This window comes from Zasmidium cellare, assembly GCF_010093935.1.
Source record: "Zasmidium cellare ATCC 36951 unplaced genomic scaffold M409scaffold_37, whole genome shotgun sequence".
In the NCBI taxonomy this organism is placed as follows: Eukaryota; Fungi; Ascomycota; class Dothideomycetes; order Mycosphaerellales; family Mycosphaerellaceae; genus Zasmidium; species Zasmidium cellare.
Genome location: NW_022986981.1, coordinates 384,526 through 410,496, shown reverse-complemented (window position 1 = coordinate 410,496; position 25,971 = coordinate 384,526). Strand labels below are relative to the sequence as shown.

Here is a 25,971-nt window from a genome sequence, read left to right as displayed (position 1 = left end):
CTTTGTTAGCAATCCAGGAGCGAGTAGACTTGCGAAGAGATGCTACACTTACGTCGTCATCAGATGTGGCAAGGGCAAGGTTGAGATCCGGCCAAAAGGACAAGCTACATGAATCTATCTATGATTCTATTGAGTATTGCCAGCAGTGAATATCGTAGCTAATGATGGAGTAGACGGAGAATGAGTTCGACGCTTCAGGTGCGTAACTCCTTCAAACACATGCAGCCCGCTTGCTGTTCATGAAACCCTCATACCAACCCATCCATTTATGGCGGAATGTCGACGTACATCAACGAGAAGGCTCCCTTGGTGGTAACGAATTGCGATGTCGACGTCCTCTGTCAATAATCAGTGCAATGTCCTTCGACATTGGAGATTGCGCGACTCACCTGTTCTTGGGTAAGGGCGAGGAGCGTCTATCTCTGGAATCCAGCGACCTCTTTCGCGAAGTCACAGCATCCCGACCATCTGTCTCTCGACGTTTGTAACGGTCAATTTGTCTCTTTGGTACGTCTTTTCTGTCACGCTCGTATCCTCGATCAGGTCTGTATCGAGTGGCGGGATCCCGTTTTGGACTCCGACTTCTTCGAGGACTGTCGCTTCTCCGAGAACTTCTAAGCTCTCTTCTGGGGTCTTTTGGGGGCTCTTCCTTGGGTTTGCGCTCGCTTTTGGGTTTAGGGGACTCTTTCTTGGAGCTGCCTGATTGTGACTTCCGCCCGAATGGTTCCATTATCTTGTCGGCATATGGATCTGCATTTGTTCAGCGATACGGTCGGGTCGATACAGACTGAGTACTTACGGTCGACGGCGGCAAAAAGGCCCTTCAAACCGAGTGTGATGATCTTTGGATCCATTGCGATTGTTACGAGTCAGCTATTCTACAAGACAGCAGCTGCAACATACTTATACCGTTAGACAGTTCGCCCCCATCTCACACAACGTTGACAGGACGTTCCAGATGAAGCATCATCCTTGATGACGCCGGTGTGCATTGTGGTGTCGTCCGGTGTGCTGTCAGGATGTTTCCTGGCAGCCTCGAGACCGGGGAATGCCTGTCTGGACTCAGCAATCAGATCTCGAGGCCATCTCCAGCCCGTAGGAACGCATGGCGATATCCAGGCTATTGGGCCGATCTAGACTTTCTTCTCGAATGATGCCCAACTGCTGTACAACCTTCGGGGTGTGTCTCTTTGGATGAGAACATCAGCGTTGTCAAGTCGCATCGATCTATGAGAATACGGAGCGTTCGTAAACACCGTCGGGTGCCATAATAGCTTTGTGAACAGCCGCTCATCGATTTTACAACGTCCGATATGACCGAGACTGTTGAGAAGAATGACCACACTTCGTGGCAAAAGGAAATATCGAGGCGGTGTCGAGAGCAAGCCACGCACCACCAGCGTTACATGCCGGAAATGTGAAACATGTAGCGGTCTGATCTGTCTCTGCATTATCTGCGCTTGTCGCGACAATTCTGAGTTGTGCATGTCATATAGTCGGTGCTGTCGTTGTAGTTGTAGTTGCATACTGGACTCCGAGTAGTCATCGCTTTCTGTTGTGAGCTTGCTATAGTGACCAACTACACGATCATTACTGTAGCCCCTGACCTTCTCAAAACGATCGACAGTGCCTTCGGTGGAGTAGTTAGAGTGTTGGCATATGGTCTGGGTCCGCCTGTGGTAACCATGCGCAGATGTGATACCGTATGCGAAGCGACCATACCAGGCTGTGCCTTGCAACGGCGTGTTGCAGTGGGCCACAACACAGTTTTCACAGCACGATAGTTTCAATAGAGATTTTGAGCAATATATACATAGTGAGTACCCGCGATTCCCGAGGGTTTCCTGCAACTCCAATCGATTTCCAGCGGTTCCGGGTTCCAACCAGATTGTGGACCGCGGACTTCAAAAAGCCTATTACTAGCTGCACCTCTTATTGCAACAGTAACAGTCAACAAGATGTGCATGTCGAATGTTCTGATGACAGTGGAGAGCATCTCCAGAGCGGTACATGCATGGAAAACGTTGGTAGCGTCCAAAAAGCCCTTATCCGCGCCGAGGGTTAATTGAGCTATCATATACCACATTGGCTTTTCCAGACTCTCAACAACAACCAATCGGATCAATACAACGATCCCTGGATGCCAAGGGCGTTGTAGCAAAGTGGTTACTGCGATTGACTCGAATACGCTCTATCGTAGGCTTCAACTTTGTGAGCAATATTCCGACATCAATTCCCTTCGGGGGCGTAGGTTCGAATCCTGCCAAGTACGTTCGCTGTGTCCTATGCACGAGGAAACATATCTAACAACCCTTCCAGCGTCGCAAGCCAAGGAATTCATTTTTGGTCCGTGAAGGTCATTTTTGGTAGAGCAGGCTACACAGCCTCGTCCCTTTTGTAATTTAAACCGCAGCTACGATGAGGAAGTTCGGTCAAGTACTCTTCATCCCATATAGTTGGTCTTGTATCGGTATTTCTCGTTGTTGCAACGTTCTGTGCAAAAACCGTCGAAAAAGCCAGCACGTGACTAACTTCCTTTTTGGGACAGAGAAAATTTGTCACCGCCAATCACAGCACACACAGACTGCTTTCCGCGGGCAAGTCTGCCGACACGCCGACCTTGAGTCCTCACTGAATTATTGACTGCGAAGAAATAGAGTAGACAGAATGCGACTAGGATGAAATGCATGTCCGTTGCGCGGCTTCGTAGCTAAGGCAAAAAATGACTGTTTCTGTGATCGCAGCAATAACACGATGTTTAACAACAGCTCATCAAATCCAATCGGAAATTGATTGACACAACCGAACGATGGACTTCGTGACGCTCAGACTCCCGAGCACAACTTTCGACTTTTTGCGCGCAACTCATAAGATCACCCCTTCCTACATGTGACACGATGTCACAACCCCAAGAGCAGCCTCCTCCCTCTCAGCGAGAGAAATATGCGAAAGCAGTCCACAATGCCGCGTTATTTGCGGTCATAGCCTGTCCGGTGCTTGCTCTAATTCCACCTCGAAAGCTCGACGTCTACACACTAGGACTGGTCGGCGTTACTGGCTATTCAGCGAACTATTTGGTTGCGGAATCAACTGGAAGGACAGTATGGCAGCATGTAAGTCGGCAAGCGATCAATACTCCAACAAGACTTGAGAAAGAGCAAGGCAGTGTGGTTGGAGAACTTCAGAAAGAGGGCCGTGGATCACGAGAGACTTGGAAGATGCAGAGACGGAAAGAGATTGAACAGGATGTGGAGGAAGGCAAGGGCTTTGGAGATATGATCGTAGACCAAATCTGGCACGTGTGGAATCAAGGGAAATCGGCAGATGAGGAAGAGGAGGAAGAATGATGGTCGAAGAGCCAGAGTCTATTCCATATCGTTTTCTACCAAGGAGACACAAACCCGCCACAGACGCTGAAAGATTTCGAGAGAAATCATGGCAAGATGGAGACGAGCGATCCCTCGAGCCAGACCGCATTCCACAATCACCACTTTGGTCACCTGGGCATGGTCAGCTTGGAAATCACGGAGATGGTGATGAGACTTACAGATCCAACCCTCCAGCATCCTCTCCGCCCTCGTTGTCAACCTTCTTGACCTCACTCGACTCCTCTCCATCGACATCATCCTCAACCACCCCGCCGGCCTCCTCCTTTTTCGCCTCAATACTCCCAACAGCTTTCTGCACCGCCTCATAGACCATCGCCCGCAACTCATCCACGGTCAGCGGAATCAACAACGTCCTCCTGGGGTCACTCCTCATTGGCGGCGTCTGCATCGGCGAAGGCACACCACTCAACGCAAGGTCGATATTCAGTGGCGACATAGGACCACCTTCTGGCGTCGGCGTGCAGACACGCGAGGTGATGTTGTGCGGCTCTTGCATCATATTCTGTGGCATGAAATGCGGCGGCATGAGGTATGGCGTGCTCGTGGGACCTGCGCGAACCGGCTGGGTTTGCGCGCGTCTCATGTCTGGTCGGTGCGGGTCTCGCATTCTTCGAGAGTATGGATGTGGGCGCTGTTGCTTGCTTCCTCTCGGCACGCTCTTGAGTTGGACAGCCTTGTTCGCCATAGGATGACCAAGGCAGTGGTTGTCGCGGTGGAGGATCATTGGCGGAGGTGGTGGTGGCATTGCTGGTCCGCCTGGCGGCTCGGAGACGGAGCGGCGATGATTGAATCGTGAAGATGAGGTTTGGTAGATCGGATTTGGGTTGGCTTCGACGGATTGGTAGTATGGAGTCATGCCATCGAAATGTGGTTGAAAAGAATCGTATGGAGATGCTGCCGGCCCCAGCGTTTGGTCAAGCCCGCCCATCTGGCCGTTGTAGGAGGAGTTGAAGTCGTTGTTAGGCGTGGCAGGGTTGCTCAATGTCAGATGTGGGTCGATGCTGCCTCCGTTGCTCGGGTCGAAGTTCGCGTTGAATTCTTGAATCGGCCCCAGTGCTCCATCTTGACCGCCAGACGTGATATTCCAGTCTTGGTCAAACGGCGAGCCTTGGAAAGCGGAAGAGTTAGCAACATCAACATCCATCATGGCTGATTGGCGTGAATGCCGCGCGGTATTGAAGCAGGACGTGGTGTCACGAAGGAGACGGAGAAGATATGCGAACTGGTAACACGGCAGGGAAAGCTATATACGGTGAACGACTGTTCGCAGCAGCGTCCGCATATCCACGCGCATCCTAGCCCTGTCCGCCAATCCTTTGTCCAAAGCCATTAGCTGCCGCAGATTTGAGACATACCGAGCGGTGCTGCCCAGGAGATGCAGCCATCCGGCGGGCGAGGCCAGTGCCAGTGCATGAACGTGTTTGCTCGACCTGCATTTCAGATCCCGGGCGCGGTGACTTCAAGTCAAAAGCCAATGGCGAGAACGTGGTCATGGACGGGGTGGCCTGTCGAGCTGCAGAACTGTATGTTGCTGCCAGACATGCGTCACTTTTGGGGCAATCGAACTTCGTGCGAGCTGTATGTTTCAGTCTGCGATGCAGTGCGCGTGCGAAGGCCAAGCATAGGATCCAGTCAGACGGGACAGTGGTAATCGTGCAGGAGAACCATCCAGAAGCGAAGTCTGATACTGGCAGAGCGAGTGGTGTTAAAGGCGAAAGGACAATAACCGTGAGAGGGAGGTTTGTGAGAGTAAGTTCAAGTGGAGTAACTGATATCGATACCTACGCTCCCCAGCATCCTGTCGCGCTTCTTCAGGTCAATACCAGCACCGAGACTGAGCAGCAACTCTTTCGCGCGACATTCCCACAGCAGTCCGACTTTTCCGTGATTGTCCACACGAGCCTTCAGCACCCCATTCACGTCGGCATCGCTTCGCGCCCAGCCAGTTCTGAGCTTCTCGGTTGCCCACATCACCTCCGCCTCGGGTTGCTTGCGGTGCCACAGCTCCATGCCCACAACTACCTCACTCTCGTAGCTGTACACGTTGAAGTCGAAACGCGAGCAGAGCGCCAAATTGGAACCTGCTTTGACAGCGTATGTAGAGCTCAGATTGCCCATCAGAGGATTGATCGTCAAAGCCATGGTGTATGGGAATCCGGTGTGAATAGGAAGAGTGGTAAATCGCAGACCCGTACTGATCCCGCCGCTTTTGTTGAGTGGGCTGAAATATGCCTCTGCACCAGCACTGAGTCTGCCATTTTGGTGATCCCAGGGATGAGCAGGAGGACGTGATGCAGGTTGGAAATTCGGGAATCGTGGATCAAAGCCAAAGTTGTAGAGTCCTCTCACTCCAATCAAGGCAGAGTCGGTTGAGTACAAATACTCTGTACTGTATTTCCCAAAGTCATTCTGCAAGACTGCCAGTAGTGAGCCACCATTCGGAAGATTGCCATCAGAAACGCAGTTCACGCGTAGAAGGCGTGTAGGCGATATGCGTCTCAGATACAATGCTTCCAGAGTGCTGGACGGCAGGTACAGTCTCCCATACAGCAACGCGTCCTTTCGCTGTCCCCTTTCCAATAAGTCTTTCCACCGACTTTCGCCCGGTTTCTCCAGCTCTTGCAAATGCCTGTACCCTCTGACTAGGCTGCTCAAATAGACCTCGCTGCTCCGGCTCGCGACTTGCAGCCCAAGACTGGTGTACAGGAAGCTGAGCGAGCCATCAACGACCCCTCTGCTCCCCAATGTATAGCTGGTCGCGAAATTTGGTGCTGAAAGCGAGGATACGTGGAGGCGAATGCCGGAGGGAATTCGGAAGTCGAGGAGGTTCGTCGAGGTCGTGGTCAAGGAGGCATAACTGTTATCGACATTCCAGCGCGAGGTGCGGTGGAAAGCAGTCTGGACATAGTCCATGAAATCCAGCATGATGGCTTGGTGAAATGCATCATGGCCACCTCATAGATGCGACATCTTTGGCTGCTGCCATGTGGAAGTGCAGCAGATGAAGTCGAAGTTCGAAGTCCGGGGTCGAAGTGAGGAAGCCAAATTATTGATTAAGCTTTTGGCTAACATTTCAATAAATACGAAAAAAGAAACCTAGGTACGAAACGAGACCTAGCACAAGCCATCTGCGCTCTCGTTACTGAAAACACAACTGCACTGCTTTAGGAGATAGATTGGGCGTCGCTTATGGTTCATCAGCTTGGTGCATATACCAACTCAGCACCGATCCAAATGATACATCTCTCCGAACCTCTCTCAAATGTATCCGAATGGCGAGCTTGCTTCACGAGGCTCTAACCTTTTCTGCTTTACGATCACGCTGTGGGCTACTATTGTAAGATGATGGTGGTGATGATGATCCCATAACTATTTAGCAGCCGCGACCATGCTTCACTTTTCGAAGAAGAGTTCCTGCCCAGCACTCATATTCCTCATTGGCGATCATGGCAGCAGTACCTGAAGACGCAAAGTTCTCTTTGAAAGCCCACTTCGATGGCATGGCCCCAATCTATGACGGTTTCGGGCCAATATGGTACGAGATGGGAGGCTCTTTGCTGGCGAAGAATCCCCATCCGATCTCATCGTCCTCGATAGTCCACGACAACGCTTGTGGAAACGGTGTTTGTTCGTCGCTCATTCTCAAGGAAGCCGATGCGAACAACACACCTACCATCTACGCAACGGACCTCTCACCAAGGATGATCGCCGAAGTCAAGAAGCGACCTGGTCTGGAGAACGTGAAGGCCGAAGTGATGGACTCTGAGGCTTTGGCATTTCCAGACAACACTTTCACCCATTCCGTCGCCAGCATGGTACATCCTACTACACTGCGTCCGGATGTGCTCACAAGGGAGATCTTTCGCACACTTAAGCCTGGTGGAGTGGCTCTCTCGGCGCAGTTCGTAAGCTACGGATGGCTAGGATTCACGCAGGACGCAATTCGAAAGATTCGACCAGACGCGCCGCCCTTCCAAGGTCCTGTGCCAGAGGAATGGAAGACAGTTGACTGGTTCAAAAACCAGTTCGTGAACGCCGGGTTCAAGCCAGAGAATGTGGATGTATCCAAGATCACGATCAGAGTTGCCTTCCAAGATATATGGCCAGAGTGCAGAGCTCATATGTGTAAAGCTGTGGTCATGATGATGGCAGGGAGTTGGAGCAAGGCTGACAGCGAGGCGCTGTACGAGGAGCTGATGAGACGATTCGACCCAGAGACGTCGGACGGCGACGGATTCGATCATGAAACGTTGTTGCTGGTCGCTAAGAAGTGAGCAATTCCTGATGCTGACCTACCGATTACTGTCATATATCCTTGAAGATGCATGTGATGCTATGCAGCATGCAGCAAGTAAACATGATCAATGCGAAAGGACCTTGGAAACCGATCGTAGTACTCCTCACCAGATTGGGCTCTTGGTTGTGCACCCAACGGATGGTGGACCGAGAGCGAGTTGGATTGATGATGAAACTCGTTCGTGCCCAAGCTGATGCGTGAGTAGTCAAGCGAACCTCATCGGGTAGATAATGCATATCTCCTCGCGTAGATAGAGCGGAATCCGTATCCATGCCGAACTGGCCGACGTGCGCTTCCGTGTCTGTTGGTGAATCCTGTCGTTTGGACCGGACATCCGGGATAGTAGGCCCATATCGTCAGAGCATGAGGCGTCAGTCAGCCGCTTGCTAGTCGGTAGATGAATTTTGCAGCGTTCGCTACAGGCGCAGTTCGGCATGACATGGGTCGTACGGTTGGCTGGTGTTCTTCCTTTTCGTGGAGGCCCGCTGGCATTCGCTGCAGCTACGAGGGACTGCATGTGATGGTTTTAGCTGGCCATACAGCCATGCCCATCCCGAGCAGCTCACACGTGTATCCAGTACTGGCTACGAGCGAGCATCTTGGTTGTAGGCAGCCTCAAACACCAGGTCATTCGTACAGCTTTGTTGTTGCCAGGCCCGAGAGTCAGGACTCGGATGTTGACGGGAAGATCTAGGAGATCTGCACGACGTCAAGACCAGGCACAAGGTTCGCAAAGCTTTCTCGGTCTCTCACTCAGGCGTGCCCCTGCCGAACGGGTGCAACACGCGCTCGTGGCGGCCACAGCGGCTTCAACGGTTTGGAGTCTCGTACGGCTCGTGGCGTGAGGTTTAAAGGATGGGGGGCTGCCCTTCGTGGTCGCTTCGTTTTGTCGGGCTGTTGGAAACATAGCTGAAACTATATGGACCTGACTAATGTTTACTTGAAAAGACCCGCTCCCCTGTGCTAGAACGCGGTCTTCTCAACTACCTTTTACACGGTCGAGTATGTTTAATTACCACTCCTGCGAACGACGACGGTGACCTCGAACCAGGGCGTTCGGTGTTGGAGTGTGCAGCAAGATACGCAAGAGCAGGATTTTGGACCCGATCATTGGGCCGTCTGAGGCAAGATGGACCCAACAGACGAGAAGGCGGCATTGGAGAAGGAGACTTTGGGAACGCAAGAGCAAGCAGAGGCAGACATTCGCGTAGAGCAACCACCGGAAGACAGCCGCGATGCGACATCGAGCGACCCCGAAAAAGATGCCATTGAGAAAGAGACGGAAACAGACACATCGACACCAGATCCAAAACGTTTGAGTGCTACACTCGACGTGGAGGGCCGAGCAAAACGAGAATCGATCGAGTCCAGAGTATTCGGCAGCGTACGCGATTCTTCCGTCCTTTCTGACAGCGATTTTGGAGACTTCGACGATGCAGCGACGCGGCCTTCTGATATATCGCCGCAGACGGCGGAGCGTCCTCAACACAGCCGTGGAGAGACGACGGCATCCGCCATATCTGCGATATCGCGAAGAAGCGGAAGAAGTCTGCCACCTTTGCGACGCAAAGAAACAAAACTGGCGCAAAAGGAGGCTCATCCATGGCAACATCTCGGCATCACCTTGGGCTTGCCAATGATCCTCCTCTTCGATCTGGTGATCCCTTGCATTATCTACTACACCTGGTACAACAACCACAGAGACAAATGGCGACGTCAATGTAGGGAGCAGTATCCAGATCGCGAATGTCCCATTCCCAAGCCAGAGTACGACAAGGACATTCTAGGCTATGCCATCATCTGCTTCGGATTTGGCGAGCTTTGGATCCTAGTAGCCCGAGTTTGGAGGCTGTTCTTTCGGCGGGACGAGTGCGCGCCGCTCCTCTCTCGAAGCCGATGGGAACTGGACGCGACATCGTGGGTTTATGGTGTTGCGATGATCATGGCCTTGATTCCTTTCGTGGTTGGATCGTCCCTGGAGCTCCCTCACCTGTACCTGTACTCGCCTACCTTCATCATGGGGTTCCTGGGGATTTTGATGGTAATCACAACGTTTGTACCATTCAAAATTCCGATCGGAATCAACTCGCAAGCTCGAGGGACGCGGTTACGTCCTTTTATCTATTACGCGGCAGAGGACTTCATGGCCGTGGATGGATTGCAGGACCGTGAATTTCGAATACGATACAACGAGCGATACGAGAGCAACTCGATGTTTCGACGATTCTTCCTGTATCTGACGCTGTGGTGGCTGCTGGGGGTCTGCATATACATTGGATGCGTGTCGGCGATCATCTGGACGCTGGAGTTCCATTACGCGTTTGGTGCGTCGTTCGGCGTTCTGTTCTCTTATATCGCTATATGGGCTATCGTGACGGCAGTATGGGTGAAGCTAGAGATGAAACGAGAGCATCTGGCATATGAGAACGACGAAATAGAACCGTAGTGTAATAATGATGAAGATACAGTCAACGACCGAGGAGATGTCAGCCGAACTTTGGTTCGATTGGCTTCATATCCCCTCCCTTCCATGGATGACTTGAGCGTCATCTCCACTTCATCCTCGTCACACTGATGAGGTGAGAGTGCTACATGTGCACGTAAAATCACGTGCGCCTCCCACGGCTGATGTGTTGCCCACCTGCCAGGCATCCCTGCACTCGGGCTTTGTTTCTGCACCTGCTCCAACACATCGGCGCACACGTTCTGGTGGCAAGCGCTCCGAGCACCTTGGTGACTGACGCCATCTGAACACATCTCCACCCGCCGGCGACTGTCGCGACCTTTAGCCGCTCGAAACCGAACAAAGAGCACCTCTTCTTAATCAACGATCATCCTGCCTCTCGACAAACTCGGCACGCGCGATATGCAGGCCAACCTTCAGGGGACCAACATCTCATATCGCATCTTCCATACCGCCCTCCCCAAGTGAAAGCTCTCGGCTGCCGCCTTCTCCGACAATCATCACCACAAGTCCGTAACAGCTTGGATACTACACGACATCACCGCCGACTGACCGTGCAAGCGGCGGCTGGCAAAGTGGAGCGTGTGTCACAGATAAGGCGACTTTACTCAGGTACGTCTGCCACACCGCACCACTTCACCACTGCTTCCTCGCAACCTCTCGCCAGAGGTTGCATGACTGCGTGGGACCTCTACACACCTCCTGCGGGATCGAGGCTGAAATTTGGCTGACAGAGTCTCGTTTATCAGAGCTCAAGATACAACCCTGAAGTCGACACATCCTCTACTTTACCTGCGATAAGGCGTAGCACACAAAAATGGCGGGGTTCGGACGCTCCGAGTTCGTCGACCTCATCAAGCCTCTTGGAGATCGTTTGAACTTGTACGACCCCACCAAGTCACCCACCGAGCAACCGAAGAATGATGCCGCAGAACCAACTCGAGCTGTGCCACAAGCCTTTCTCGATGCTATGATCGTTCGGGAGGAGGTCTTTGTGAAGGAGCAAAAGGTGCCTCTTGAGAACGAGCTGGACAGTGACGATGCCCGCAGCTTCCACTGGGTTGCATACGCCTCGATACCCGCAAAGGCCAACACCAATGGCAACTCCAGCAATGGTGACCGGCGTACGAGCAACAGCACCAAGATCCCGGTTGGAACCATTCGCCTCGTACCTCCACCACACGCTCCTCACGATGGCCATGAGCCAACCCAGCAACTTACTAGCAGCAGCGGGGAGAAAGAGGCGTACATCAAGCTGGGAAGGCTGTCCGTGATCAAGGAATTCCGCAAAGCAGGCATCTCCAAGTTGCTTATTGAGACTGCCTTGGCTTATGCAAGGGAGAATCCATACGAGGTCGGACCCCAGATCGACCCCGCATCAATAGAGGCTATGAAGAAAGGGATAGCCCTCAACTTCAAGGGATTGGTGTATATCCATGCGCAGGTTGGTGTGCAGAAGGTTTGGAAGCGACATGGCTTTGAGCGGGACGAGGGCATGGGAACGTGGGACGAGGAAGGTATTGAGCATGTTGGAATGTGGAAGCGGCTGGACGTCTCTGACTCTCGGAGGAAGAGCAAGATTTGGCTGGCTACGAGCAACCCTCTCAGTCCATGAGAGAGCGACACATACGAAGCATGAGAGACGACGGCATTGCGAACGGAGTTGGGAAGCGGTTATACCCTTATAGACTCGGTTTGCATGATAGCTGATCAATGAAACGGCCGAGTTGCGTGATCTGAACCTAGAAAGAATCCTTGCATTGATGTTTCTTTCACTCTGTAGGATATTCAGATACGCTTCGATTCCGGTGGAAGTGCTTCGACAGGACCTCCACCACCTTGTGCTTTAGCTCACTCATTTCCGCATCAAGCTCCTGAACCTTGTGATGCTGGTTACCATAACAAGTCACGCAGACGGCAATGGCAAGCTGAAGAGCAGCAACGGCGATTTCTAGGTGCGTCAATCGATGAATAGGAAAGCTACATTGCTCACATTGACTCCTGGTTTCCCTGTCATCGGCATGGTCCGCGATGTAAGCGTGGAATTGGTAGAGTAGCCAGTAGCTAAAATGCAAACCAGTCAGTTGATATCTTCGAACAATGAGGTTGAAGTAGCTCTTACGCGTGACACAACTTGTGGTCCTTTGCGGCCAGTTGGACTAGATTCTTAATGTATTGCTCGTGGAGTTTCTGCAACTGCCTGAGGTTAATGTGAGTAGTATGGATGCTGAGCTCGAAGTCGTCGTCGAGTAATGGAAGGGGTTTGATCATCTCCAGCAGTTCAGCAGTCTCCACTCGGAGGGAGTCGTCAGTTCCGTGTTGCGCGTCCGAGGGGCCACAGGCTGAGCAGGTGCAGGTAATCTGCAACCCGAGCAATTGTCGAAGATGCTGCATTCTCTCGGCCTTCGGCATCAGAAAAGTGTCAACATCCTGCTCGTAGCTGATCGTGATCTCCTGGCGTTCGGCGATATGTTGGAGAGCTCGAAGGATCATCTCATGGGAATCTGGGTCCCAATGTTGGAAGGCGTTTGGTATGCACGAGTGGGAGACGCGAGCAATGTCGGCGTTGGCGTTGAGGACGCATAGGTGAGCTGAGTAGGACATGATGGGTTGGCCTTTGAGGATGTTGGTGCTCGCGAGCAGTCGTGGAAGGCCGTCAGGGCCGTTGAGAATGATGTAGCTGGGTGGATGGGCGTTCATATTGCAATATCGTTGCTGAAGGTCTTGAGGTTGAGAGCGTCCTTTGGCAAAGCCATGGTCATTGTCTGCTTACGTATTCTTCGTATTTGACATCAGTTGTTAGATGTGGCACTACTACTGTCTCGAGAGTCCTCGAGTGTCTCGTCTCATAGTAACGAAACATCGTGCGTATTTTGAACGCCATGTCTAGCCCCTTAATCGAGCACCGGATACGAGACCAAGTCGTAGGGCAGGCGGTATCGTCGCTGATAATATGTAGTGCCACCAAAATTTTGCAGGGCCGTTGTTCGTGTTCGAGACGTGAGGTCAAATGTCAAAGACAAAGTCTTGGCATGGGCCCCTTTTTGATCACCTGTCGATGTTACTCAATATTTTTCCCCTGTTGAACCCAAAGAGAAGAGCCAAAAGGATATGCACGGTGGCATTGAGATATGACCCCATCGTACAGGTACACGTGTTCGGTTTGAAGAGTCGTCATTCTCGCAAAAAAACGTTTGGAAGACGATGTCCCCGATTCATCGCCAAGAATTGGGTATATCATGTCAAAAAATTGGTATATTAATATAAAACAAGGTCGAGTCCAAATTACACGGACTAAAAGCAAAACTTCGGGCTCAACCGCGATTTGAACGCGGGACCTCTTGCAATTGTGCTCTTTTGAAGCGCCCAAAGCAAGAATCATACCCCTAGACCATTGAGCCTTTTGGATGAGTGGTTGAGCAGTAACCAATCGATAAAGGACGAAAATTCTTGAACAGATATGAAAGCTCAACGGATCAACGTTAATCCGTCGCGGGGAGCTTTGAGCCCCAGGAGACTATTCTTGGGGCGCAGAGTCTGCTGCGAGAGATGGCTAACTGAGATCTTGTCTGGACGTCTTCCCTGATATATCGAATTGTGTTCTTCAGGAGTGTCGTTGCAGAGGATATTGCTTGACTTCTTTCGTGCCATTCAGTTGCAGCGGACCAATGCACTGGCAAGAGCATCAATGGCATGCCTTCCTCCAGATCCAATCGTTCGACTCAATAACGTGTAACATTAGGTTGTCCTGCAACGATGGCCGAATTAGACATGTCTCGTATCAGGCCCCGAAACATGTTCAGCCGAATCCTTCCAAGAACTTCCTTGCATGAGACTCGAACTCAATTGGCACCTCCAAGTGTCAGCTTCCATGAGCTCATGCAGTTGCCGCGTCAGATATCACATTTAGCGAGCTGAGAACGATTCCAGAGTCCGCAGCGGGCATATGAGGCGGTCGTCTCGCGAAATGGGAAGAGCTGGCAGTTTCGTTCTGTTTTGACCGACAACTGTTTCGTCGAGTGCGACTTAGCAGCCTGCTCTTTGCTGTCATCGAGTAGTACGTGCCTAGCATGGCTCAATCACAAGTGCCGATACCAGCTCTCGCAGCTGTTGCCCGATTTGTTGGTGTGGTCTTTCCTACGATGTTCTGCGGCATTACAAGTCAATGTAAGGAATCACTGAGCCTTTGACCTACCAAGACTGACACGAATGACTTCCCATCAGACAGCATCATCTTCGTTCAGCCGATCGTCGACCATGCGCCAACGAAAGTGGCAGCAAAGCAATGGCTTCAAGGCTATCAATTAGGTCCAGTCTGGGTGCCTCCAATAGTTGCACCAGGAACCGCAGCAAATGTCTTCCTCGCCATCATAGCCAAGACGCCGTTGCAAAGGAACTTGTACGTTGCGGCAGCTCTTTGCATCTTCAGCATAATGCCGATAACGTTCTTCTACATGGAGCCTGGCATCAACGGGGCTCTGAAATGGAAGATCCAGAGCCTGCTCAAGGATGAGGGCATGAACTGGGGAGAGACGAGCATCTTCGCGCCATCGGTGACGAAACATAGCGCGACTCAAGCAGCTCGAAGATGGGCAGAGAAGACGGATCTGAAGGAGTTGATTCGCTTCTGGAGGAGGATAAACGATTTTCGATACGTTATTGGAGGAGTGGCGGCGCTGTTGAGCGGATACGCGACTTTCTCCCAGCTTGGTTAAGAAGACGTAGGCGAGGAGAGGCCGTGGGTAGCGTATTGAATCGTCCTCTTGGTAGTATTCGACGCGAATTGGTAGTGAGAAAGGGAGGGAGAGCTCTCTCCAACGCCCATCGGCTATCATCGGATCCGCAACGCTCGAAAGAAGGGAATCGCGTTCCGCGCTGCAGCTCTCCAATTCCGCCTTGGACAACCCCACCAAGTTCCGAGCATGGGGGGAAGTCTTTCAAAAATGATATTTCTTTTGACGTTTCCAAAAACGCGTTGGAGACGTGCCAGACTCGAGAGCTTCGTGTTGCTGCTCTACGGACCAGGCTGACAACATGGCTGACGCGAATGGATCCTCACAAGCCGAATTACTCTGGCGACACCCCTCACCACAGGACTCGAAGCTGTGGGACTTTCTCCAAAGAGTAAACAAAAAGCACAACAAGAACTTCAAGACATATCACGACCTCTACCAATGGAGCATCGACAGCGTCTCCGATTCCTGGGGCGAGATCTGGGACTATGTCGGTGTTCGAACCTCGCAACCGTACAAACGAGTCGTCTCGGATGAGAATACCATGTTCCCGCGACCAGCATGGTTTCCAGGAGCGAAGCTGAACTTTGCAGAGAACTTGCTATTTCCAACTCAAGAGGTCGACGAGAACAGCCCGGCGGTCATTGCAGCGACGGAGACGACCAGGGAGACTGTCACATGGAAAGAGCTGCGAGAAGGAGTACGGTATTGCCAGGCCGGGATGAAGTCTCTGGGGCTGAACCCGGGCGATCGAGTTGCTGGATACGTTGCGAATCATACCAATGCACTCGTGGCTTCGCTGGCTGCATCATCACTTGGAGCAATTTGGACAGCCGTCAGCCCGGATACTGGTGTTACAGCCGTCTTGGATCGAATGGTTCAGATCGAGCCGAGTTTACTATTCACGGACAACGCAGTCATGTACAATGGCAAGACACATCCTGTTCTACCGAAGGTCAAGGACATTATGGAAGGCCTGCCGAGTTTGAAAGCGACGATCATATTCGATACGGTTTCGTCAATGGGTTCGAAAGTTGAAGGACTCTCAGAAGAATTGAGCAGCAAGGTATATGGATTCGAGCTATTCGTCCAGCCAGCGTCTCCATCAGGAACTCTACATTTCGAACAGCTCGATCCAGATACGCCAGTATACATCCTCTACTCGTCAGGTACTACGGGAGCACCGAAGTGTATAGTCCACGGCGCGATTGGTACCCTGATCCAGCACAAGAAAGAACACATCCTTCAATCGGACATTCGACCTGGTGATCGCCTCTTCTACTTCACTACTTGTACCTGGATGATGTGGCACTGGCTGGTATCTGGTCTGGCCGCAGGTGCAACACTGGTTCTGTACGATGGCTCTCCCTTCCAATATCTCTCGAACGGAGAATCTGTCAAGGACGACCTGGCGATGCCTAAGCTCATCGACGAGATTGGAATCACCCAGTTTGGAACCAGCGCAAAATATCTGTCAGTGCTGGAACAGCGAAATGTCTTTCCTAAGGAACAAGGGTTGACTCTCAAGACCCTGAAGGCAATATACTCGACCGGCTCGCCTCTTGCGCCTTCAACGTTTCAATACGTGTACAAAGCGTTCGGTCAGATCAATCTCGGATCGATTACTGGCGGCACGGATATCATCTCGCTCTTTGGCGCGCCATGTCCGCTACATCCTGTCTACACTGGAGAAATCCAAGTCTTGGGTCTTGGAATGGCTTGCCAGGCGTGGGACTTCCAGGGCAAGGATGTCAGCAAAGAAGGCGAGCCCGCAGATCTTGTCTGTGTGAAACCATTCCCATGTCAACCGGTAAAATTCTGGGGCAAGGATGGCGAGTCGAAATACAAGGCATCCTACTTCGAAGAATTCCCTGGTGTATGGCATCACGGCGACTTCATACGCTTCAACCCAGAAACAGGCGGCTTGATCATGCTTGGTCGATCAGACGGCGTACTGAAACCATCTGGTGTTCGTTTTGGTTCTGCAGAACTTTACAACGTCCTCCTGAAGCACTTCCCAGACCAAGTGGAAGACGGCCTTGCCATTGGACGAAGACGAGAGCAAGATGACGACGAGACCGTTGTTTTGTTTGTCAAGATGAAGGCTGGCGAGAAGTTCAACGATCAACTAGTACAAGATATCAAGAGCGTGGTCAGGAAAGAGCTTTCAGCAAGACATGTGCCTGGAATCATCGACGAGTGTCCTGATATACCCGTCACGACCAATGGCAAGAAGATCGAGAAGAGCGTCAAGCAGATCTTGTGTGGGTTGAATATCAAGACGAGCACGAGTGTGGCCAATCCGGATTGTCTGGACTTTTATCGACAGTGGACAGAGACTCATTGAGGATGGAGATCGATCGAATTTCAAATGACCTCGATCACTGCATGCCTCTAGAAGGGAGGAGGTGCCCTTTTGACTCGCCAGTGCTCAACGTCGATATGCTGCTGAGGCGAAGAAGATGTAGCTACGAGACACGACAGTTGTACGTATCAGTACCAGCAATGTACTCAAGCCAAGCCAAGCCATACCCTCAAGGTCTTCCGAAACGTTCTCGTCATATCCCGAAGCATTGCCAGCTGTGAGCGGTGTCGAGTGACGTTCGCTGCCCCACGTTGTCCCTCATCAGTTGCGATTTTCTTCAACTCTTCTACCAGCTACAACTCTTCACTTTGAATCAATTCTTCTCAAACGTCTCCCCAAAAAACACCCAATCAAACCCCAACCAACCCAACCAAAACACCGCAATCATGGCTCGTCAATTCTTCGTCGGCGGCAACTTCAAGATGTACGTCCCTCCCCAACAGCTTCACCGACCCCGCCATTGAAGACACGAAATCTAACACTCACTCACCCTCAGGAACGGCACGATCCAGTCCATCAAAGAGATCGTGCAACGCCTCAACGACGCCAAATTCGACCCCAACACCGAAGTCGTCATCTCCCCGCCCTCCCTCTACCTGCTCATCACCCGCGAGCATCTGCGCTCCGGCATCGAAGTCGCCGCCCAAAACGTTTTCGACAAGCCGAACGGCGCCTTCACGGGTGAGATCTCCGTCGACCAGCTCAAGGACAGCAACATCACCTGGACGATCCTGGGCCACAGCGAGCGTCGCGTGATCCTGCAGGAGACGGACCAGTTCATCGCCAGCAAGACCAAATTCGCGCTGGACGGTGGCATTGGTGTCATTCTCTGTGTGGGAGAGACACTGGAGCAGAGGGAGGCGGGCAAGACGAATGAGGTTGTGCTGAGCCAGCTGAAGGCTGTGGCGGACCAGGTCAAGGACTGGAGCAAGATTGTTGTGGCGTATGAGCCTGTGTGGGCCATTGGTACGGGCAAGGTCGCCACGACTGAGCAGGCGCAGGCTGTGCATGCCGCCATCCGCGAGTGGTTGAGCAAGGAGCTTGGTGGCGAGACTGCGGAGAAGACGAGGATCATCTACGGTGGTAGTGTGAGCGAGAAGAACTGCAAGGAGTTGGCCAAGGAGAAGGATATCGATGGCTTCCTTGTCGGTGGTGCTAGCTTGAAGCCTGCGTTTGTGGATATTCTCAATGCTAAGCAGGCATAGAAGGCTCCTCGAAGTGGGAGATATAGATGTGTGGTGTTGCGAATGGGACAGCAAGGCGTCTGGAAGATTGAGGCCAGTCACCCATGTAGCTTATGAAAAGAAATGAACAGTCCAGGTCAAATCACCAACACCCTCTTTCACTTCGTATCTTCCTCAACAACCATATACGCCCTCGCGAAGTCCATGATCCCAACACCCTTCGTGCCAATCTGCCCTCCCAGACTGCCAAACACCTCGCTCGCAAACTGAGGATTCGTCCCCAAGTTCTCCCTCTCCGAGAAACTAAGCAGCAAGCTGTTCATGCCCACATCATACACCTGTACACACATCAGCACATCAAACACCCCAACGAAGCATAAGCAAAAACCAACCCTCTTCGCCGCAACATCAACCGCAAACTCTCTCAACTCCCTCCCCTTCCCCCTCGCTTTCTCCCCCTCTAACGCCTCCAAAGGGCTGAGACTCAACGCATCAAAAGCCTGCCTCGCCCACTTGATCGCATGGCTATAATTTGGCTCATCGCTCTTCAAAGCCTCAATCTCGGTGCTCTCCAACCTCTTCGCCACCATGCGGAGGATATCATTCTGAAACTTCGGCGCGTGAAGACAGGATCCCATCCGCCATGCGTCGATGAGGCCGAGGGTGAATGTTTCCACTTGGAGGCGTTGGTGGGATATGCGAGCGCGGGCTTCGAGTTTCAATTCCGTTTCGGTGGCGGGGGTGGTGGGCGAGGCGGGTGGAGGGAGGGCGCAGTCTTGCTGGAGGGTGGGGAGGCGGCGGTTGAAGAGCCAGAAGAGGAAGATGAGGCCGGAGGTTGTTTCGAAGGGGGTGAGGTCGAGGGTTGGGGTGGTGTTGTTGTCGATGCGGGTTGAGGCTTTGTCGTTGTTGGCGATTTGTGTGAGGAGAGAACGTTGGACGCCGTAGGGGCGATGGTCGTGGTGGCGCACGAGGACGGAGACGAAGGAGTCGGAGGAGAGGTTTTCAGAGGCCCAGGGAGCGAGTCGGCCGAAGGTCTCGATCTCGATGGGGAGAGGCTTGTTAGTGGAGTGTAGTAGTCTGATTCGTGTTAGGCATCGTGCTGTAGGAATGCGGCCGATGGGAGGCATAGCGATAGCTCAATCAGGTGGGAAGCCATGTGAAACGATTGCCGGAAATGTTATCAAACGTGGAAGCAGACTGTGCGATGGAAGGTGGATGAATTTGAGGAAGGGGACGTCGCCCTCGACTGGAAGGTATTCCCTTGTCTGTCACTTCAGCTGCTACTTGTACACGTGAAAAGCTCCCAACCCAGCCCCATGCCATGCAACCAGTGGTTTTAGATGAATCTCGCCATTCCGAGAGGCCATTTCTTGCAAGTACCTACCTGCTATGCTATAATACAAGCACAGTCAACCACCCAAGAAGGCGGCGTAAGCACGGGAGAAAGATGCAGCCAAGCAATGAAGAAGCAAGGAAAACGGAGCCCCATTCTTCCTTCCTCTCCTCTTTGGTATCCTTCTGTCATCGTACAGTCGTCGAGCCGGTTCTTACCCTTGATGGGGTTGTCCGACTCACCTGATAAGCTTGGAGGCCTGTAGCGTCGAGTAACTGCGGTGAGCTGGTGATGTCAGTATACTCACCCTCGGGATGTAGTCCAATAAAGGGGGTATCTTACCATATCTCACCATCTCGCTTGCGACGAGGCTAGTAACGTCTCAACAGCCGTGGGGGGTCATTCTAATACCGCCGCCGCTGCCGGGAATCGTCGTAGCCGCCGCCGTCGTATGGTCGCTTCTGGCCACTGTTGAAGTCTCGGTCGCGATCCCGATATCCCCCTCGTGGGGGAAGCGGCTCGTAGTTCGCGTTGCTGAAGCCTCCTCCTCTGCCTCCACCTCCCTGTCGTGGTCCAGATGGCGCTCCATCAGGGCCGTTCTGGTAGCCTACTCCACCACGTCCGCCGTAGCCGCCTCCACCTCTGAATCCTGGTCCTTGGCGACCTCCTCTGAAGCCTCCTCGGTCGCTGAAGCCTCCGCGGAAGCCTCCCCTGAAGCCAGGACCAGGTGGTGGACCAAAGCCCGGCTTGGAGACGACTGCTTTGGTGTAGTGCCGACCGCCGAGACCACCGCCGAAGCGGCGCGGTCGCCAGCCGTTGACTGTCCGGCCACGCTCGACGTCCACCAAGCACCGACGACCCTTGATGCTCATGAATTCACCGTCCTTGTACGCGGCTGTCGTATAGTTAGCTTGAGAATCATGGATGTGGGGGATTAGACGCGAGAAAACTGACCTTTGCAATCTGCCTCCCGATCGAACAGAACGAAGGCATAGCCACGCGACTTGCCATCTTTACCAGGCTTGCCGCTGCGGTCCTGTACGATGCGGATGCGCTCGATTGGACCGAAGCGACCAAATTGGTTTTCAAGATCCTTGGTAGATGCATCGTATGGCAACCGGCCGACGAACAAAGTCTTGAATGCGTCTCCGCGCACATTTGAGTCTTCGCTGGGCTTGTAGAGCTGCTTCACGCCCTCGGTCACTAGCCACTTCTGCTTCTTCTGCTTCTCGAGCTTCTCACGGTCAGCACGTTCCAAATGCGACTCGGTCCATTCCTCGTCTTTGGCCTCTTCCTTCTTCTCATGGAGAGCAGCGAGGAATCCAGCTACGCCATCAACCTTGGCGGTACGTCGGTCTTCGGGGGCGTGGTCGCTAGGGTTGAGCCACCGAAGTGGTGGGCGCGGCTGAAAGAGGGCGAGAAGGTTGGGTGGGAGCTTGTCAGTCATGGTTGTGAAGGCGACGCAGCTGCAACGGCGTGTTCGAGTTGGCCCGTGAAAATATTCGCCTGAGTCTTAGTCAATGACTGAACATGTACTTTGCCGATGCACAGAGTTGGATGTAGAGCGGCTGCGACGGCGGCGCGGTATGGCTGTCGAGGCGGGTGTCGTCTCGTGAGTGGTAAGGAGAGATGCGCAGCTGGCGCGATCGTGGCAGGATCGTGCAGATGTCGCGTTCGTATTAAACCCTCGTGTGCTTTCACAGTGTACAAGTGAGCCGACGCAGAGTGAGTGGTCGGCCGCCCAAGATGTGATGCGACGACGTTGTTGTGTGTAGTATGAGGGAAGGTCAAGTCGCGATTGAAGTCGAGGGAGGAATGAAGCTCGGACCCGCTTCTTGGCTTGGCGCTGGGACTCGGCGATTCCCGTTTCCCGACGAGCTCTCTTGTTGGTGATGGCATCGCGCTGGAGGAACAGCCGTGGACACAACTTTTCAATACCTGAGCACGATAAGGAAATTTGTCCCAAGCGCTGATGAACAGACAATGACCTCGAGGCTGCTGTCCTCGCGGCTGGCCTCGTCAGCTACCAGGACTACGATTGCTCGACCTTCCTCCCAAAATGTAGCGACGATTTATGCGAGCGGCGCCCTCGCTGCCGAACGGTCGATATCACACGCTGCTCTAGCACGATCTGGAGGCGTCCTGAGAGGATGGCGACAACGGAAGCCATGGCCTCTTCTCGTCAACACCATCCACAACCTGCCCGCCGTTCGCCATGCTTCTTTCGCCCGAGCCATCCCCAAGCTGGCCATGAAGCTCGCCAGGATACCTGCAATGTTTGGCGCCGCTATGATTGGGGGCATGGCATATCTACAATACCAGGCTGCCCAAGGATGGACATATGCGACAGACGTATTTGGCAAGGCAAAAGACACCGCCAGCACTGCTGCTAACGGCTTTCTGGAAGGCGTAGGCGATGTGTTTTCACAGATGGGCAAGGGCTACGATAAGACGAAAGAAGACGTGAAAGGCGTTCAGATGCCACAGTGGATGAGAGACATCTACGAAGGCAGGACAGGCAAAGAGGAGGGCGGGGAAGGGGGCGGTGGTGGTCCTAACGAGCCAAAGGAGAGCGGCACAGGAGCTGCAGTTGCAGGTGCCGGCGCTGCAACAGCTGGAGCTTTCGCTCTGGATGCAGACGGCGAAGAGGACAATCGATCAGTGGACGATGCTGCTCGCGACGATCAAATGATGATGCTCACTCGCAAAATGATCGAGATTCGCTCATTACTGCAGACGATCGGCCAGTCAGAAACACTGACCTTGCCATCGATTGTAGTCATCGGTTCCCAGTCCTCAGGCAAAAGTTCCGTGTTGGAAGCCATTGTAGGCCATGAGTTCTTACCAAAAGGCTCGAACATGGTCACCAGACGACCGATCGAGCTCACTCTGGTGAACACTCCGAAAGCACATGCTGAATACGGCGAGTTTCCGGCACTTGGGCTTGGGCGGATCACGGACTTCAGTCACATCCAGAAGACTCTGACAGACCTCAATCTGGCAGTTCCAGAGAAGGATTGCGTTTCAGACGATCCAATTCAGTTGCGAATATATTCCCCTAATGTGCCCGATCTGTCGCTCATCGATCTGCCGGGATACATCCAAGTGGAGGCATTCGACCAGCCAACAGAGCTGAAGACGAAGATTCAGGAGCTATGCGACAAGTACATCCAACCACCGAATGTCATCCTCGCCATCTCTGCGGCCGATGTTGATCTGGCCAATTCAACAGCCCTGCGAGCTTCACGGAGGGTTGATCCTCGAGGGGAGCGAACGATCGGTGTAGTCACGAAGATGGACCTGGTTGATCCTGTTCGAGGAGCCCAGATTCTTTCAGACAAGAATTATCCTCTGCGGCTGGGCTATGTTGGTGTAGTCTGCAAGATCCAACAAGAGTCGAAGTCACTTTTCTCAAGAGGCTCTGCAAACATCACCAATTTGATCACGAAGAATGAGTCTGCATACTTCAACGCGCATCCGGAGATTTTTGGCGAGGACTCAAAAGCCAATGTCACGGTTGGCACGCCAGCTTTGCGCAAGAAACTCATGCATGTGCTAGAGTCCACCATGTCGGCGTCGCTGAAGACCACAAGCGAGGCTATACACCACGAGCTGGCCGAAGCATCTTATGAGTTCAAAGTCCAGTACAACGAGCGACCTTTGAGCGCCGAGAGCTACCTGGCAGAGTCCCTCGACACCTTCAAGCATGGTTTCAAGAAAGTGCAAGAAGCATTTGGCAGGACCGAAGTTAGAGAGATCGTTAAGCACGAGCTCGACCAACAGGTTCTGAATTTACTGGCGCAGAAGTACTGGAACAGGCCAATTGAGGATCTCAGACCTCAAGACCCACACGTTGAAGCTGTACAGGAACCTCTTGAAAGCCTGCCAAAGGCAGATCCAGAAAATTCACTGTGGCACCTAAAGCTCGATGCTTCGACCTCTACCCTGACAAAGCTTGGTATTGGCAGACTAGCGACGTCCGTCACTGCACAGGCGCTACAATCCGCAGTGGAGGATCTGATCAAGTCCACCCCTTTCGCATCGCACCCATTCGCTGTTAGCGCAATCACCCAGGCGTCAGAGAACATATTACGAGACCTCAGCTTTGACACTAGTGATGAGCTGGAGATCTGTGTCAAGCCGTACAAATACCGCGTCGAGGTCACCGATCAAGAATGGAAGCAAGGCCGCGAGAACATCGGCCGCGTGCTCAAAGATGAACTGAAAGACTGCGAGAACGCTTTCAAGTACGTCGAAGAGCAGATCGGTGGACGACGAAAAGCTAAGGACGTCTTGAACTTCATCGATCGTGTGCGCAAGGGTGATATTGTCCTCGAGGGCACTGGAGTCGGCGGCGCCGGCGGCTTCAGCTCAGCTCTGCTGGAGAAAGGCAAGGAAGCTCTCTTCCTCCGCGATCGAGCTGACATCCTGAGGATGCGTCTCGCTGCTGTCAAAAGCAAGCAATGTGCCGTGCCAAAGAACAAGTACTACTGCCCAGAAGTCTTCCTAGACGCAGTCGCGGACAAGCTCACCTCCACAGCGGACTTATTCCTGGATGCAGAGCTACTGAGCAAATTCTACTACCAGTTCCCACGTGTTCTCGAGAAATGGGGCCGTGAACTAGACGAAAGCATGATTGAGCGATTCGCAAGAGAAGATCCCAAGATCCGACGACATCTGGACGTCGTCAAGAGGAAGGAGCTGCTGGAGCATGTGCTCAAGGAGATGGAGAGCTTGCGCCAGCTGGAAGCGAGAGAGAAGAGGAACTCCTCGAGAGGCACACAGACCGACGAAGGAGGCAAGAGAAGAAGAGGATGGGGAATTTTCTAGACAAGAGGCGAGTGCTTTTGGTGTTTGGGCCTGGCGTTCGGGGAATACCGCGTCCTTCGAGGCGGAGAATGATACCAATGACAGCTGCTGGATCTGTGGGGTTTGCTTCTATTAGATGAAAGGCGTGCATAGCGTTCTTGTGTATTATCCCACTCCATTCTTCAAAGTGTTCAGCTTCACGATATTGATGGCATCCTTTGCTTTATCTGTTGCATCTAGCCTCTATTTCTACACAGGGCGCTGGACCAAGCGGTGCATCTGTCCACAATCATAGCCGGACCCAACGTGACCGTCACCTCAAAGGAACGTTGGACTTCAAAAACTCTACAATCTTTCCTTGGTCCTCATCTAACTTCGGTATATCATGACCACCAGGATGCTTCAAAAAATTCGCCTCTCGACAAACTTTGATCAACGCCTCACTCCTCTCGCTACGAACCAAAGAATCCTTCTCGCCAATGACATGAAGCAGAGGAACGTCTATGCCTGGCTCGTATACGCTATCGTACTGCGGGAACCTCGCACGGAAGCCGCTAAAGATGACACCTGCTGAAGGAGTGGGTAGTTGCGCGGGCATGTGTTTCCGTAACGGATGATTTGCGAGCTTCTCTTGTAGCAGAGAACATAACATGCCAGAGAAACAGGCGCCTTGACTGAACCCCCAGATGGCGTGCACGGGTCCCTTCTCCAGCAGGAGATTGCCGATGAAGTCGAGACTCTTCTCCAGACCGTAGAAGCCTCCCGTTTCGCCATTCTGCCAATTCCCGTCCCGCGAGAACCACCATGCTCGATGCCCTGAAGTGCCCATGGAAGTGACCAAGTCGGTCCACGCTTGGTTCTCGGGTTTGGAGAGGTCCGTTTGCGAGGAGATGTCTACTTCGTGGGGGCCGTCGGGGAAGATGAAGTCGTATTCTGGGAGAGCTTTTGTGATCCGTCGGAGTTGGTGCGCGTGGACTGTGCCGTTGGATGTGAAGCCGTGGAGGCAGAGGACTTTTAGCCTGGTGGACATGGTTGATTTTGAAGGATGTATCAAGAGGACTTGCACGATTGTCGGAAGAGGTGAGGTTGGTTTAGGGGCCGGGATTCAGCCGAGGTTCGGGGGTGATTGTCGCTTTGTGATCCCTTTCTCCTGGGCACTTCAACTTGTGAGAAGTATCATTCTTGACTCGATACTGTGACTCTCGCAGACCAGAGTCCAGGAGATGGTGATGATACTGTCGCAAGGGAACGGAAGCAGCACCAGCCTCGAGTACATGCAACGCCTTTGCTTACTGACCAGCGGAAGCACTTCCTGTCTCGCCCCAAAGGTCCAGATCAAGTACGATCAACACATGGAAATCGGACTATATGTTGAAGTCAAAGATGTTGCCACTGAG

The 25,971-nt window shown here is 52.8% G+C and overlaps 14 protein-coding genes and 2 non-coding genes across 16 annotated transcripts; 9 read left to right on the top strand and 7 right to left on the bottom strand.

The window, feature by feature from the left end:
• Positions 1–266: 266 nt before the first annotated feature.
• On the bottom strand, positions 267–854 carry M409DRAFT_27585 (uncharacterized protein; the record flags this gene model as incomplete). The annotated part of the gene is made up of 3 exons (XM_033808635.1): positions 267–336; positions 390–750; positions 800–854. The coding sequence occupies 3 exons, from the start codon at positions 852–854 to the stop codon at positions 267–269; spliced, it is 486 nt and encodes a 161-aa protein (XP_033663097.1).
• Positions 855–2,148: 1,294 nt separating this feature from the next.
• On the top strand, positions 2,149–2,272 carry M409DRAFT_t57. The gene has a single exon. It is a non-coding gene; the product is annotated as a tRNA-Ser (tRNA).
• Positions 2,273–2,897: 625 nt separating this feature from the next.
• Positions 2,898–3,347, top strand: M409DRAFT_27584 (uncharacterized protein; the record flags this gene model as incomplete). Its single annotated transcript, XM_033808634.1, has 1 exon — positions 2,898–3,347. The coding sequence occupies one exon, from the start codon at positions 2,898–2,900 to the stop codon at positions 3,345–3,347; it is 450 nt and encodes a 149-aa protein (XP_033663096.1).
• Positions 3,348–3,543: 196 nt separating this feature from the next.
• M409DRAFT_27583 (uncharacterized protein) lies at positions 3,544–4,533 on the bottom strand (the record flags this gene model as incomplete). Its single annotated transcript, XM_033808633.1, has 1 exon — positions 3,544–4,533. The coding sequence occupies one exon, from the start codon at positions 4,531–4,533 to the stop codon at positions 3,544–3,546; it is 990 nt and encodes a 329-aa protein (XP_033663095.1).
• Positions 4,534–5,144: 611 nt separating this feature from the next.
• Positions 5,145–6,314, bottom strand: M409DRAFT_27582 (uncharacterized protein; the record flags this gene model as incomplete). Its single annotated transcript, XM_033808632.1, has 1 exon — positions 5,145–6,314. One exon carries the CDS (start codon positions 6,312–6,314, stop codon positions 5,145–5,147), a length of 1,170 nt encoding a protein of 389 aa, XP_033663094.1.
• A 521-nt stretch (positions 6,315–6,835) lies between these two features.
• Positions 6,836–7,663, top strand: M409DRAFT_58636 (uncharacterized protein; the record flags this gene model as incomplete). The annotated part of the gene is made up of 1 exon (XM_033813960.1): positions 6,836–7,663. The coding sequence occupies one exon, from the start codon at positions 6,836–6,838 to the stop codon at positions 7,661–7,663; it is 828 nt and encodes a 275-aa protein (XP_033663093.1).
• Positions 7,664–8,815: 1,152 nt separating this feature from the next.
• On the top strand, positions 8,816–10,132 carry M409DRAFT_69403 (uncharacterized protein; the record flags this gene model as incomplete). Its single annotated transcript, XM_033818275.1, has 1 exon — positions 8,816–10,132. One exon carries the CDS (start codon positions 8,816–8,818, stop codon positions 10,130–10,132), a length of 1,317 nt encoding a protein of 438 aa, XP_033663092.1.
• An 835-nt stretch (positions 10,133–10,967) lies between these two features.
• On the top strand, positions 10,968–11,765 carry M409DRAFT_69399 (uncharacterized protein; the record flags this gene model as incomplete). The annotated part of the gene is made up of 1 exon (XM_033818274.1): positions 10,968–11,765. The coding sequence occupies one exon, from the start codon at positions 10,968–10,970 to the stop codon at positions 11,763–11,765; it is 798 nt and encodes a 265-aa protein (XP_033663091.1).
• Positions 11,766–11,922: 157 nt separating this feature from the next.
• Positions 11,923–12,850, bottom strand: M409DRAFT_27579 (uncharacterized protein; the record flags this gene model as incomplete). The annotated part of the gene is made up of 3 exons (XM_033808631.1): positions 11,923–12,101; positions 12,150–12,214; positions 12,273–12,850. 3 exons carry the CDS (start codon positions 12,848–12,850, stop codon positions 11,923–11,925), a joined length of 822 nt encoding a protein of 273 aa, XP_033663090.1.
• Positions 12,851–13,460: 610 nt separating this feature from the next.
• Positions 13,461–13,551, bottom strand: M409DRAFT_t56. Its single transcript has one exon. It is a non-coding gene; the product is annotated as a tRNA-Pro (tRNA).
• A 669-nt stretch (positions 13,552–14,220) lies between these two features.
• M409DRAFT_27578 (uncharacterized protein) lies at positions 14,221–14,865 on the top strand (the record flags this gene model as incomplete). The annotated part of the gene is made up of 2 exons (XM_033808630.1): positions 14,221–14,317; positions 14,375–14,865. 2 exons carry the CDS (start codon positions 14,221–14,223, stop codon positions 14,863–14,865), a joined length of 588 nt encoding a protein of 195 aa, XP_033663089.1.
• Positions 14,866–15,184: 319 nt separating this feature from the next.
• Positions 15,185–17,230, top strand: M409DRAFT_27577 (uncharacterized protein; the record flags this gene model as incomplete). Its single annotated transcript, XM_033808629.1, has 1 exon — positions 15,185–17,230. The coding sequence occupies one exon, from the start codon at positions 15,185–15,187 to the stop codon at positions 17,228–17,230; it is 2,046 nt and encodes a 681-aa protein (XP_033663088.1).
• A 404-nt stretch (positions 17,231–17,634) lies between these two features.
• On the top strand, positions 17,635–18,453 carry M409DRAFT_58630 (uncharacterized protein; the record flags this gene model as incomplete). Its single annotated transcript, XM_033813959.1, has 2 exons — positions 17,635–17,672; positions 17,745–18,453. The coding sequence occupies 2 exons, from the start codon at positions 17,635–17,637 to the stop codon at positions 18,451–18,453; spliced, it is 747 nt and encodes a 248-aa protein (XP_033663087.1).
• Positions 18,454–20,699: 2,246 nt separating this feature from the next.
• Positions 20,700–21,212, bottom strand: M409DRAFT_37459 (uncharacterized protein; the record flags this gene model as incomplete). Its single annotated transcript, XM_033810735.1, has 1 exon — positions 20,700–21,212. The coding sequence occupies one exon, from the start codon at positions 21,210–21,212 to the stop codon at positions 20,700–20,702; it is 513 nt and encodes a 170-aa protein (XP_033663086.1).
• A 536-nt stretch (positions 21,213–21,748) lies between these two features.
• On the top strand, positions 21,749–24,595 carry M409DRAFT_27574 (uncharacterized protein; the record flags this gene model as incomplete). The annotated part of the gene is made up of 1 exon (XM_033808628.1): positions 21,749–24,595. One exon carries the CDS (start codon positions 21,749–21,751, stop codon positions 24,593–24,595), a length of 2,847 nt encoding a protein of 948 aa, XP_033663085.1.
• Positions 24,596–24,887: 292 nt separating this feature from the next.
• On the bottom strand, positions 24,888–25,604 carry M409DRAFT_27573 (uncharacterized protein; the record flags this gene model as incomplete). The annotated part of the gene is made up of 1 exon (XM_033808627.1): positions 24,888–25,604. The coding sequence occupies one exon, from the start codon at positions 25,602–25,604 to the stop codon at positions 24,888–24,890; it is 717 nt and encodes a 238-aa protein (XP_033663084.1).
• Positions 25,605–25,971: the final 367 nt, after the last annotated feature.